General features: G+C 39.3%; 2 protein-coding genes across 2 annotated transcripts in view; both read right to left on the reverse strand.

Annotated features, from left to right (window-relative positions):
* The window catches only part of LOC107718517 (zinc finger protein OZF-like), a 10,909-nt gene extending 3,169 nt beyond the window's left edge, over positions 1-7,740 (reverse strand). Inside the window, exons 1-2 of the mRNA XM_016525998.1 lie at positions 7,687-7,740; positions 6,021-6,153 (exon numbers count right to left, since the gene is read on the reverse strand). Of these exons, the coding sequence (XP_016381484.1) occupies positions 6,021-6,105 (85 nt within the window). The 5' untranslated portion in view covers positions 6,106-6,153; positions 7,687-7,740. The remainder of the gene's footprint in view (positions 1-6,020; positions 6,154-7,686) is intronic.
* A 3,480-nt stretch (positions 7,741-11,220) lies between these two features.
* Positions 11,221-14,595, reverse strand: part of LOC107717679 (gastrula zinc finger protein XlCGF26.1-like) — a 7,316-nt gene continuing 3,941 nt past the window's right edge. Inside the window, exon 2 of the mRNA XM_016524869.1 lies at positions 11,221-12,716. Coding sequence (XP_016380355.1) covers positions 11,443-12,716 — 1,274 coding nt within the window. The 3' untranslated portion in view covers positions 11,221-11,442. The remainder of the gene's footprint in view (positions 12,717-14,595) is intronic.

The following is a 14,595-nucleotide window of genomic DNA, read 5'->3' on the forward strand; positions in this document are numbered from 1 at the left end:
AATTTAACGGGAAGCCAATGAAGGGATGATAAGACAGGAGAAATGTGATCCCTCTTTTTTGACCCAGTCAAAAGTCTTGCCGCAGCATTTTGAACAGCTTGCAATCGTGACACTGAAGATTGAGGAAGACCAGAATAAAGAGAGTTACAATAATCCAATCGAGATGTAACAAGTGCATGAATCACAACTTCCATATCCTTCCTTGAAAGAAAATGCTTCAACTTTGCAATAGATCTCAAATGGAAAAAACTTGCTCTAATAACAGCACTAATTTGTTTATCAAAAAATAGAGAAGAGTCAAAAATCACGCCAAGGTTTTTGATTTGTTTGCGTACATTAGTTAAAAGAGAAGCAGGAGACGAGTGTGCAGGACAACCTAATATTAAAACCTGTTTTATCCTCATTCAACTGCAGGAAATTATTAGACATCCATGTCTTAATATCATGTAAACATTTCAATAACACATCAAATGAAACAGCAGTATCAAGCCTTACTGGTAGATAAAACTGAGAATCATCCGCGTAACAATGATATGAAATACTGTATTTTTTGAAAAATGTGGACCAGGAGAAGCATATAAAGGGAAAACAGTAAAGATCCCAAAATGGATCCCTGGGGCACTCCACACAAGACAGGTGCAGAGGATTAGAAAAAAATTCCTAAATTTACAGAAAAAGTCCTGCTCTCGAGATACAAGGCAAACCACTTTAATGCAGTGCCTCGAATACCTACCATACATTCAAGTCGATCAAGAAGAATGTTATGGGCAATGGTGTCAAATGCCGCGCTCAGGTCCAACAATATCAGCACAACACAAGCACTTGAATCCAGAGAAAGCAGCATGTCATTTGTAACTCAATCATATCAAACAGAGCTTTTGGTCTATTCACATTATCAGCAATTAACTGAGAGAAAAGATTTAGCATGTTTTACTGCTATTTGATAATTAGACAGACTTAACTTTAAGATATCAAAGGAAACGTGTAGCTTATCTTTTTTCCACTTTCGCTCTGCTTTCCGACACTCTTGTCTAAGAGCGCGGGTGGTTTCATTTAACCATGGCTGGCTAGCACCCTTTACCCTTTTATGCTTAAGCGGAGCAACAGTGTCCAAAGATGTAGAACAAGCTTTATAAAATCCTTCAATCAAACTTTCAGTATCAGTTTCGTTAAGGATGTCATTGGTAACATGTAAAGAATAATGTTTAGAAAACAAATTTGCAGTGTTAGAATTAATACCTCTAGACAAATGTGAATGCTGAGTGAAAGTAGGTGATGGAGAAAAGCATTCAGATTCAAACAAAACTGGATAAACAATGTCAAAACAATAAAAAATTTATAAAAAATAAAAAAAACAGCTTCTAAAAATTGTTGCAACTCCACCACCATGTCCAGAGAACCGTGGAGAGCTAAAAAATGACTTGAGGAGCAATCTCAACAAGAGGCATCAAGTCACCACGTTTTAACCAAGTCTCAGTAATAAATATGAAGTATAATGAATGCGATGTAAAAAAGTCATTTAAAATAAAAGATTTATTCGATATTGACCTAGCATTCACTAAGGCCATCATTTGTCTTAACGTAGTTGAATGTCATCAGCGTAGCAATGAAAATAAATTTCATGCCGGCTGATGACATGACCGAGGGGGGAGCATGTAAAGGATAAACAGGATGGGGCCGAGCACTGAGCCTTGAGGGACACCACAGGTGACATTGTGTGTCAAGGATTTAGCCTAAAAAAAAAAAGTGTTTATTAAAATAACAAAAGAACACAGAAAAAAAAAATCAAGCAAAAGCTCTACTAAAAAGGTGGGTTTTAAAGCCACATTTAAAAGCATCCACAGACTGTGGTGTCCCCTCAGATGGTCCGGGAGAGCATTCCACAGACTGGGAGCGGCTGAGCAGAAAGCCCAATCTCCCATAATACGGAGCTTGGTCCTAGGTTATGTTGAAATGTTCGCCGGTTCCTGCCTCCTTCTTCCTGACCTACGAACTTTATTACAGAGTGATCATATTTGCGCACCCTCATCAGGATCCTAGCAGCACAGTTCTGAATGTAGTGCAGCTTCTGGAGGCTTTTGCCAGGGATCCCGATGAGGAGCGCATTGCAATAGTCCAGCCTGGAGGAGACAAAGGCGTGGACAAGCTTTTCTGCATCTGCAAGAGTGAGCATGGGGCGAAGTTTGGCGATGTTCCTCAGGTGGAAGAAAGAGGTCTTACACAGATGTTTGATGTGGTCCTCAAAGGTCAGATGAGAGTTCATTTTAACACCCAGGTTGGTGACTGATGTTGAAAGTGAAATATCCTGGCCAGAGAAGGTAATGCTGTTAATGACACATGTTCGGACCTGGTTTGGAGTGCCGATTAGGATGGCCTCAGTCTTGGAGCTGTTTAGCTGCAAGAAATATTGCTTCTTCCACACCTTTATCTCCTCCAGGCAGGTGGTCAAAGTGGAAGATGGCAGGACAGCAGACGGGGTTGAATTTGTCTTAACGTAGTTGAATGTCATCAGCGTAGCAATGAAAATAAATTTCATGCCGGCTGATGACATGACCGAGGGGGGAGCATATAGATGAGAAGTATTGTCATGGGGAAAGGGGATTTACACTTAAATGCAAGGCATTCAAAAGAAGACAATGCAGGCAGGGGGAGGAGGGACAATTCCAAATTCTGTCTGTGTATTATAGCTAAGCCACCACCACGACCAGTGCTGCGGGCTTTCTCCAGGTAGCTGTAACCAGGGGGACATGCGTCATTTAACGCCGAGTAGACCTCAGGCTGGTGCCATGTTTCTGTAATACACAAAGTCTAATCCCTTATCCATGATGTGGTCTTGTATAAAAGATGATTTATTTGTGAGGGATTGTGTATTAAAAAGTTCTATTTTAAGTGTTAATGAGGTAGTGAATCTCTGTAGAGGCCGTAGTAAACTGGAATTCACTCCACATTTTCTGTCCTGCCTGATGTGCAGGGATCTCGCCATGTTTTCCATACAGTCCAGCTTTGCATGCAAAGATCTCACGGTGTTTCCCGTGTTACTAACATCAAGATCGCGACACTGCTGATGGTGGCAGTCGTGCAGCAGTGGTCCAGATGGATGGAATGGCTGAAGCAGAGCAGTCATGCTGATGGTAAACAAACTTACGACAGGAACTTCTGTGGATATAACACGGTTGTCGCAGAAGTCCAAGTTCTTTGATAACTGCAATGCACGTTGGAATGGTGCGGTTGTTGAGAGTCAGCATCTGCGGAAGGGAATACTTGAGCTTCATGCCGATCGCCAAAAAAGCTTGCAGTAGCAGCGCTAAAAGACAGAAAAAATCCAGGTGTACACCCACTGATAGCGAAAAATGACCAACAATCAACCGATGTTGGAGGGGATAACAGTAGGTGAGTAGACAGCCTTCAGTTCGATGATAATCCATGCAAAAAACTGTTAAAACAGAGAAAACGGCGAAAACAACAAGCGCCAACGTCCTCTAACTTCAATTTAAAACAATCCGTGCAAAAAACGGTTAAAAACTATTAAAACTATTAAAACAAAGAAATTGTGACAACAAAGAAGCGGCGAACAACAAACGTCAGCGTGCTCTCCAGCCAAGTTGGTGAGCTTTTATGGTGCAATTATAATTTCTGTTTGAGCAAAGTGATATTTCCAAAATTGATGCTCCGACTCTTACCATTTGATCCGATGGAAGAGCGGCGATATGACGACCAAATGACCGGGATATAATCATTATCATGCGATGGAGTCACAGTCCTCACAAGGAAATCACGGCGAGATCCGCGATGGCTGTACCTGGGGTGGCGTGTAATTCCCAGTGCGGCATAGCGGTTGTATATTTCGCCAGTAGAACGAATTTAGTGTCTGTAAATCCAATGAAGAGTATTTAAGCATCATGCTCGGAAAGCAGTTCACACCGGGATCGAAAAACAGATCTCACTTCGAAGAGCAAACAGTAAAACTCCAGCACACCAGTGCACAGATGATATAGCACCACATTTCAAACTGGATTTAGTTCTCCACGTTCAAGTTCATTCAGATCCACCGCCTCAGTCCGCGCACCGTAACAGGGCAGGCAATGGAATAATGCTCCACAAAAATCAGATGTCAGTACAAAATTAAATAAAATAACATAAAATAGCAGAGAGCAGCGGCAGCCAAACACGCCAGCATTCACTCGAACTGGAAGTTCGTGCATCACAAAACGTGCATCACACGGCTCCGGGGCTTGAATAAAGGCCTCCTGGAGCGAATCCATGCTTTTTTGTAAGTAAAATATCCATATTTTAAACGTAATAAACACTTTTCTCTCACTTCTGCTGACTGTCGTACAGGAGCAAAGGAAGCAAAGTTTCCTTACTTTAGCAAAGGAAAACCAGTCTCCTCTTGGCTTATATCGAAATCCTCTGACATTTTTCTTTACAAATCCTCGTTTTGTACTTCTAATTCGTGACCGGCGTTTTTTCTCTCTCTCTCTCCGCACTCGTCACTCGTCACTAATCACGCAACGCTGACATCCTACGTCATGCACCGGAACGACTTCCGCTTATGACAGATGGAGGAAGTGATAGAAAAGTGTTTATTACATTTGAAATATGGATATTTTTCTTACTAAAGTGCATGGATTCACTACAGGAGGTCTTTATTCATCCCCCGGAGCCGTGTGAGGCACGTTTTATTATGGATGCGCGCACTTCATTGGATGTGTTTTTGACTGTGGTAAAGAAACACCAGCCGACTGCAATGATAACGCTTGGAATAGCCAGGATTTTATACAACTCCGATTGGATTCGTCTGAAAGAAGAAAGTGTCATACAGCTAGGATGCTTTGAGGGTGTGTAAAACACGGGCTAATTTTCATTTTTACAGCAGTGCCCTACCTATATAATTTGAAATTCAGCTCCAAACTTTGATGGCTAGAGCAGAGGCCTGGGAAGAACCACGGCTTCCTACTTCCCGAGAGTGGCCCACAGGTGGCCTCAGGCAAGGACAGGCCACACATCCTCTCCGACCCCCTCTGGATGTGACCTTGCAACATAACCTGCTGTGTAAAAGTGGGAGAGAGCGCTGTACATTCACTCCCCCCACCTACAATCCCTGCCGGTACGAGACTCGAACCCGCAACCTTTGGGTTACGAGTCCGACTCTCTAACCATTAGGCCACGACTTCCCAAGTTAGTGACTATGTTTAAGCAACTGGGCCCTGGTTATAAATAGTGGGTCTGTTCTGATAGTTACAACTTTTTTCTTAACAGGTCCTTTCCTGGATTGTTTGCAAATTGTAGAGGCAAACGACGCTTCACAGGAACATGTCCTGTGCCTGTTAAAAAAAACCTTTTAAGGTCAATTTCCACCTATTGCCGGCCCAATGCGAGAGATCCCCAATTGGTCCAGAGCAACTCCTTCATACACAGGCTGGATTTGGATGCAGGACTGCTATTTTAGATGAGAACATGACTCACAGACAGGCTGAATCAAAATGCAAATCCACTGTCTGTCAGTAGGTGGCGCTTAAGGAACAGCAGAAATAGAGCTGTTTCCCCGGTAACCTGTGCTACCTGTCTAGTGCTGCTCTTAGAAACACTATGTGTTAAGGCCCTTTCACACGGGACGCGGCAGTCATGAGTGTCTAGATCAGGGGTGCACAAACTCGGTCCTGGAGGGCCAGTGTCCTGCAGAGTTTAGCTCCAACTTGCCTCAACACACCTGCCTTCAAGTTTCTAGTATGCCTAGTAAGAGCTTGATTAGCTGGTTCAGGTGTGTTTAATTGGGGTTGGAGCTAAACTCTTCAAGACACCGGCCCTCCAGGACCGAGTTTGGGCACCCCTGGTCTAGATCATTTTCAGTAGGAGACATGCGGAAATCAGCAAAACACAGGCAATTTAGGCCCTTTCACACAGTATGCCTGGAAATAATGTTTGCAAGATACCGATTTGATCGAATTTTAGGTAATTTTAGGATGACAAAAAATTAAATTATAGACAACAAATTTAAAGTTCATCGAATGAAGACCAACCTGTTTGTTCCTCAGTATCTTCATGTTTGACTCTGAAAGCTTCTTCAATCTTCAGGTCTTCACTCTCCACTTTAATAAATTCCATCTTTATAATAGTGTCACGTGGATCTCAGTTGCTTCAGCAGGAGTTTCTCTGTGTTTAAGATGAGAATAATTAATAGAAAGAAAGATAAATGCACACTAAATCTCTGGGTGTGTCTCAATCAGCTCCCTAGTTCAGTAGTCAGCACACTAGTAAGGGAGTCAGTCAGAGTGAGAGTTAATGGACTTAAATGACCTGATTAGACAAAAACACTCAAAACTAGCACTGCAAATTATTAAAAGGACACCGATTATACGGACATTTCATATATAGGCATTTACATTTGGTATGTATTGATTTGTAGATTATATTTAATAGATTACACTTTCATGAAAAAAGATGAAGGATCAGCAAATGAAGCGTTGACCACAGATATGAATTACGTGAATGACAGGGAATAATCAGCAATATGCATTGACGCAAATAACTTTATTTGAATGTTTCATTGATATAACATGACACTGAGTTGTTAAAGAAAAGCAACTAGCTCCTACTCATGACCAGCTTGTAACCAACTCAGGAACAGCTTAAACCATCTCAAACCACGCTGCCATGCTTCAAAACATACCTAACCAGCATATGCTGGTTTTTCAACAGGGCAGAGATATTATTGCGTGAACCGATGAATCGGGTTTTTGAACCGGTTCAATGAGCCGAACTGTCCTAAAGAACCAGTTTGCCAAAATGAATCGGACTTTGCATCACTAGTAGGTGATTCGACCAGCTCTCTCTCCAGTGTTAGGATGCAGATTCGGATCAGTGTCATCACAGTTTTGCTATCTAATGTTTACTCATCGTTAAACGTTTGGGAAAATTTGTCTTTGTTTTGGGAACTGAATGGATAGTTTGGGAAATTGGGCCAACTGAATCAGTTACATTGTGTTAGCAAATGAGAAAAACTACAATACGATTAGATTCTTACCTAACACTTCTATTAGTTTCGTAATCAGGATCTTATTATTGATTTCATGTTATTGTTTCGTCAGATGGCAAAAGGCCTATATCAACGATGAAAGTGGAGTGGGCCTCATGCTCGCTTATGAATGCAGAAATTGCAACATGTGTAGGGTATTATGCTGGTCCCTAAATGTTCTTTCCCAACGAAGTGCCCTTCTTATTATCTGCACTCAGATCTCCATGGGGTTTTCCAAAAATGTTCAAGCCATCGCTACAAACTCTAAAGGGTTAACTGTGATGCGTCAGATTCATGTCACTTTACTCAGTTGACTGGTGAGTAAACCAACCCAACTCTGCTCAAACTAAGCGCACACTTACCTGGCTAAAACCCAAACCCAGCTTTGTGCAACGGGCCTCAGGTGTCGTCAACGAGCTGTGGTTCCAGCGCTTACAAACAGTGAATCATTTTCACAACCATTTGATTCAATTGAATCTCTACTGGTTTTTAAAAAGTTCTGTTCTCTAGCATTACTTGTTTATGATGAAATGAGTTTCGTCTTTTGTAAACAACTGTTCATTAATGTTATTAGATAGATTATAGCATTACATTAAAACATTTAATTCATTTCAAAGTTCTCTATAATGGGTTGTATTGATTTAAACTCTTTAAAAGATTAAAAAACAAACCTTTCTTTAGCAGAATCACAGATGCAAAAGCGTGGCGCAGGCTTATGACAGCACATTGATACACCAAAATAAAAGTCCCGTTCACAAGCTAAAAATAATAGAAATTCACACACAGAAACCACATTTAAATGATAAGATAAAGGATTGTTTCAAAGGATAATAGATTTTTACTAAAGCTTCTGGCTCTAAATGTAAGCAAGTGTGAAGTGATCACAATTATAATACGACTACAGAGCAGTTGTGATATTCTCAATCATGAATAAAATCAAGTATCTTGATCTCCATGTTACAGTTTAATTTAAAGCATTTATAATGTAAAGTTAAATATTAAGTTTGTGGTTGCAGAGATCAAGCGTGAACTTTCTGTTAAAGTGCATTATATTAAAGAATGGTGACTGTAAAGGACTGTGTTGATGGTGGGTTTAAAGCAATTGATTTTGACTGTCTGCCACACGAAATGAAATATGAAATATTGACAGGCCGTCAAACAAAGAAATCATGAACACATACACAAACAAGAGGACCAATGAAAAAAAAAAAAAATTTCCGGTTGCCAAAAAATGTAATCACTACTTCCATTTCTGCAGTTAGGGCATTGATTTGTAGAGTGCAAAAATAATTGACGATCAAGTTTGTATTGTTTTATCAACTCCATGTCATCATAACTTACATACATTAGGCTATATCTTTGTTGAAAGTGTGTGTGCTGCCATCTTGTTACTCCTAACTAGGTTAGGAGATCTCTCCAGCTCTCTGACATAATTTTCAAAGGTGAGACCTAGTCTTAACACTTAGGTACCTTTATGAAAAGGTAAATTTTTTCGTTTTGAATGTGTCAAAATTGACAGAATGACATCATTTTACTCTTATTCCTAGACTTAAGTGTTAATAACTAAGGACTAAGTGTAGCTGGTGTTGTCTGCGTTGTTTTTGATGGAATAAAAAGACATCAGCTGACGGTTCGACTCTTCATTTAATCTCTGATAAAAGATAACAGTCTTTATGATGTGAATTTTTTGTCTTATTCTCACTTACAGGGTTCTCGATCATGGTGGCATTCAGTGGAAAGGTGTGCATCCACATATAATTTAGAGACCCCTTGAGAAGCTGAAGACAACTGCAGGCCAGAACCTCACTAGTGGTCCAAGATATTTGGGGAGAGAAGATTGGAAGCAATGGGTGTCCCAGGATTGTGTATGTTTCATAAAAAAAATAAAAAGCTGAAAAAATATTGAATGATGGTCAGGACACAGACGGAGTAGATCGAGTCCATCAACACCCCCAAAGCTTCACAGTCTTTACCTCTTCATGGGTTTAACATTTAAATGCTGTTTAGTGTCTGATGATCACATTATTTTATGTGTAAACAATGCTTCCTTTGCTTGCTTCCACTTCTTCAGCTGTGTTTTCGGTACTCTTTCAGAACATGGATTGCTGGTCATTTTTAGTCAACGGCGGGGAAAGCGTTAAGTAGATTTTAAGTAAATTCATTTGTACATTACCAGTGCACAAAAAAAATAAAATTCATAAAATTCTTCAAAACTCAGAATTAGGAAAATGTTTTGTTTATAAATCATAGTTTTCAAACAATGTAAGTTTATAAGACAGTATATAAATCTATAAAATGCTCAATCAAAAGAGTAAACAACTACAAGCAAAGTCGTCAAAAGATCCGAGTACAAGTATAGGCCAAATATACTTGGACTTTTCTGTCAGTATAAATCACTTGTAAGTGTAATTTTATTTATATTTCTGTGAAGCACACAAAAAGTAAACAGAGTATACTTTCTCATTTTTAGTTTAAAGGGGTCATATGATGTTGCTAAAAAGAACATTATTTGGTGTAATGAAATGTGTTTATGCGGTTTAAGGTTAAAAAAACACATTATTTTCCACATACTGTACATTATTGTTTCTCCTCTATGCCCCGCCTTTCTGAAACGCGTCGATTTTTACAAAGCTCATCGGTCTGAAAAGCGAGGTGTGCTCTGATTGGCCAGCTATCCAGTGCGTTGTGATTGGCCGAATACCTCAAGCGTGAGACGGAAATGTTACGCCCCTCACCATACTGTTGATGCCCTGTCCGGCCGGAGCGACGAGACATAAACATTAAAACCCATTATAAACGAGGCATTTGTTGCATCAATGCGTCAGCAACAATACTATACAGCGAGAATCAAAGCTGCGCCTTCTTTCTTTGCGTGAACATTTGGGCGGCGTTATGGAAATCTTCCCACATCGTGATGTAGACATGTGGGGGCGTGTTTAACACTAGAACTACCGGAATTCTATAACTACTAGAATGGCCATAGCGGTCATTCTGACCGTTCATACTAGACTGAACTGAATGCCATTTTTGTCATTTCATATTTACATTCGAAGCTTCTTTTGAGGTTTTACAATGAAGCTTTAAATGTCTGTTGTCATATTTTATGACGTCATCGCCCTAAAAAATACAATATTTTTTGTAATATATAATTGTGTAAGAGCTATGTAGACTGCTCCCGAATGTGCGTGCGGCAAGCAGGAGAGCAAAAGTTTTTCACCGCAGTGAAAATGTTGTATTTGAAAGTCTAAATGCCAACAAATATGAACCGAAGCAGAATATTTCTGTAGATAAAACGTTGTGAATTTTGGAAATGATTACTTACATCTTTTTTTCAATACATTTTTACTTTTGAACTTTACAACGCTCTGAAGTTATTGGAAATGTTTGGATCACATGAATCGGAAACAATTAGATATGCAGCCACCACTGGAATCGTGATCCATGAATAAATGGATCTGTTATGATAGCATAGGTAATAATAAACATCGTCACTGTCGCTAAAACAAAGCCTAATTAGTTTGTTTTATTTCACAATATCAGTCTTGTCGGGGCTAAAATAATTTTGGCTTAGCAATAGAATATAAAAACAACTAGAACAAAAGTTGCTAGGCAACAGTGACGCGCATCTTCAACCGCGGGAAAAAGTCGCAAAAACAGAAATTATACGCCGTCTGTAATGCGAACGGTCAATCTGACCGCTTTGGCCATTCAAGGTAGAAATACTCAGAACTCTTTTGTGTTTTGTAATTTTAATAAAATAACAATGTTATAATAAAATATACACACATTTAGGAAAAGTCAGGGTATTATAGTTTTATGGGTTTTATTTCAACGAAGTTATTACATTTTAAAATTTAAAAACGGTCAAAATGACTGCCTTGGTAGTTCTAGTGTTAAATCAAAAACTGCTCATTCTGTATGTCTGCAGCCTCTTTGTTTGTATTATGATTAAAATGCAGAGGTTGCCTCTCATTTTAAATGGAAAGTGCACAGACAAAGCCTTAGTTTGTCTATATGAAGAGATTTCTGTTAATTGTGTTATTTATTTGATTTGGGATTTGTTAAAGGGCACCTATTATGCCCCTTTTTCAAAGATGTAATATTGGACTTGTGTGTCCCCAGAATGTGTCTGTGAAGTTTATCTTATCTATTCACGAACAGCTTGTAACACTCCAAAGAAAAAGGAAAACTTGAAATCACATCATATGACCCCCTTAACAGAGTATACCAACAGCACACTTGAATAAACTTCTTTTTGTAAGGGGACTCTTTAACTCTTTTTTAAAGAACACAAACACGGTCTCACATTTACATGACTTTCCATTTGTATGTCTAAGTTTGATGTTTTTATTACACTGATCACAACTTAATTGTCTTTCTCCAGAGTGAATGCAACAATGAAATTGCTCCTTTTCCTAAACCTCTCGTCACACTGAGGAAAACAGCAGTTTCTCTCCAGAGTGAGTTTGCAAATGCCGTTTCAGTTCTGTGTGATATGTGAAACTATTTTCACACTGAGGACACTTATAAGGCTTCTCTCCAGTGTGAACTCTGATGTGAGTCTTAAGGTTTCCTTTATTTGTGAAGCTCTTTCCGCAATCAGGGCAGGTGTAAGGTTTCTCTCCAGTGTGAAGTCTCATGTGATACTCAAAGTGTCCTTTAACTGTGAAGCTCCTTCCACACTGAGTGCAGGAGAAAGGCTTCTCTCCAGTGTGAACTCTCATGTGATTCTCAAAGTTCACTCTTTGTTTGAAACTCTTTCCACAGTGATGGCACATGAAAAGCTTCACTCCGGCGTGAGTTTTTACATGATTCTCAAGGTGATTCCTGTCTGGGAAACTCGTTCCACACAGATGACAAATAAAACAGTCCTCTCCTGAGTGAATCCTCATGTGATGATTAAGGCTTTCTTTATATCTGAAACTCTTTCCACAGTGATCACAAACAAACGGCTTTTCACCAGTGTGAACTCTCATGTGAATCTTAAGGATTGCTTTGATCTTGTAGCTCTTCCCACACAGTTTGCAGGAGTAAGGCTTCTCTCCAGTGTGAATTTTTATGTGGGCATCAAGTTCTTTTTTCTGCTTAAAACTCTTTGCACACTGAGAGCAGATGAACAACCTCTTGCCGGTGTGATCTTGCATGTGAACTTCAAGATGTCTGTTTAGCGAGAAGCTCTTTCCACACTGAGAGCATATAAACGGCCTCTCCCCGGTGTGGATTCTCATGTGAATTTTAAGATTTCCCTTTACTGAGAAGCTCTTCCCGCACTGCTGGCAGGGGTAAGGCTTCTCTCCAGTGTGGATTCTCATGTGAATATTAAGACTTTCTTTTCGTGAGAAAGCATTCCCACACAGTTCGCAGGAGTAAGGTTTCTCTCCAGTGTGAATGCTCATGTGGGCACTAAGAGTTTTTTTCAGTGTAAAACTCTTTCCACACTGAGGGCATATGAACGGCTTCTCTCCACTGTGGATTTTTAAGTGGATTTTAAGGCTTTGTTTTCGACTGAAACTCTTTCCACACTGCTGGCAGCTAAAATGACTCTCTTCAGTGTGGACTTCAAGGTTCCTAGTTTCTGTTTTATGAGTCTGTGAGAAACTAAAAGATTTTTCCTCAGTCATAAAGTCATGACTTTTCTCATACTGATTTTTCTCTTCCATTTTATTCAGATCTTGATACTCCTCTTTCAGCGGCATCAGGTCTAGGGTGAACAGAAACAAAAACAAGTTAACACCAGTTTTGTGGTACAAAGACGTGGAAACATTTAGAAAGTAAAACATCAAATCCAACAACACGCATGCTAGATGCTAGACCCAGCAAACAACTGAAAAGGTGTAACCTGTGATCTCAGAACCTCTTGTCAATATTGTTCATTATTGGCTTTCTTTAGGACACTTCCCAAATACTTTCAAGCTGGCAGCTATCAAACCCTTTATAAAAACCTACAGTAGAGCACTGGATTGGGATCCCGCTGGTCCCTACACAAATCCAGCGGGAGCAGGCAGAACTGGGAGATCAAATATATACCACAGGTCCCAGGATTTAAGAATGGAGTCAACATATATATTAACGTCTTCAATTTACATGACAAAAGGCAGACAAAATAGAGCTAAGGGCAAGAAAACTGTAATGGAAAAGGAAAATAATAGTACTCTTACTCTGTTTATTTCAGTATATAAAGTGGGTGAAATGACTAAAATAATTGCAAAATTGCATAAAAGTCTACAAGACAGTAAATTAGAAAATACCCAGTTTATAAGAAATAAATGGGAAATGGAGGGAAACTTTGAAATCCTAGAAGACATTTGGAAAAGTATTCTTAAATCACAGTGGAAGACGAGATACTCCTCAATCTCGAGAGAATTTGGTTGAAAAATATCACCAGATTTTTCTTCACCCCTGAGCAAAATAGATACCGAAGCAAAAATGCAATCTGTTGGCGAATGTTTGGCTCAAATGAAGCCTATCATAGCCATATATTCAGATATACAGGCAACAGTTTGTAGAAATTGGTGAACATAAATCTACATACATGAACATAACTTGTAGTGTACCACAAGGATCGGTCTTAGGTCCAATACTGTTTATAATCTATATCAATGACATGTGCAGAGTATCAGATAAACTAAAATTGATTTTATTTGTGGATGACACAAATATTTTCTGTTCTGTGGATAATTTACAGCAGCTTTTGGAGGTGATTACAACAGAAATTAATAAATTAAAACAGTGGTTTGATGTAAATAAACCGTCATTAAATATAAGCAAAACAAAGATCAAATTATATGGAAAATATAAAACAAACCCTCAAGTAGAATTGAAAATTGATAATGTAAGTATATATATAAAAGAGTATTAAGTTTCTTGGTGTAATTTTAGATCACAAAATATGCTGGAAACAGCAAATAAAATGTTTATAATTTTTTATGTTTATATGTAAATATGTTTATATATATATACATTGGCAAATACTATAGAAATACTGAATAAAGCAAGACATATTTTGGACAATAAATCAATGCATATTTTGTATAATACATTTATATTACCGTACTTGAGTTACTGTGAGGAAATCTGGGGAAATAGCTACAAAACCATCAGCCATTTCTCCTGCAGTTGTACCTGCACTCACTCACATCATTAACACATCCCTTCACACTGGTGTTTTTCCCTCAGCATTTAGACAGGCTCGTATAACCCCACTACTTAAGAAAACCACTCTTAACCCATCTCTCTTAGAGAACTACAGACCGGTTTCCCTTCTATCTTTCATTGCAAAAACACTTGAACGTGCTGTGTTCAACCAAGTCTCAGCCTTTCTTACACAGAACAACCTCCTCGACAGCAACCAATCTGGTTTCAGAAGTGGACATTCAACCGAGACTGCCTTACTCTCAGTTGTTGAAGCCCTAAGACTGGCAAGAGCAGATTCCAAATCTTCCAATACTTATCTTGCTGGATCTGTCCGCTGCTTTTGACACGGTTAACCACCAGATCCTCCTGTCAACCCTATTGGCAAAGGGCATCTCAGGAACCGCACTCCAGTGGTTTGAGTCTTACCTATCAGATAGGTCCTTCAA

The sequence above is a fragment of the Sinocyclocheilus rhinocerous genome, unplaced genomic scaffold (genome assembly GCF_001515625.1).
Source record: "Sinocyclocheilus rhinocerous isolate Xijiao unplaced genomic scaffold, SAMN03320098_v1.1 scaffold3175, whole genome shotgun sequence".
Lineage (NCBI taxonomy): Eukaryota > Metazoa > Chordata > Actinopteri > Cypriniformes > Cyprinidae > Sinocyclocheilus > Sinocyclocheilus rhinocerous.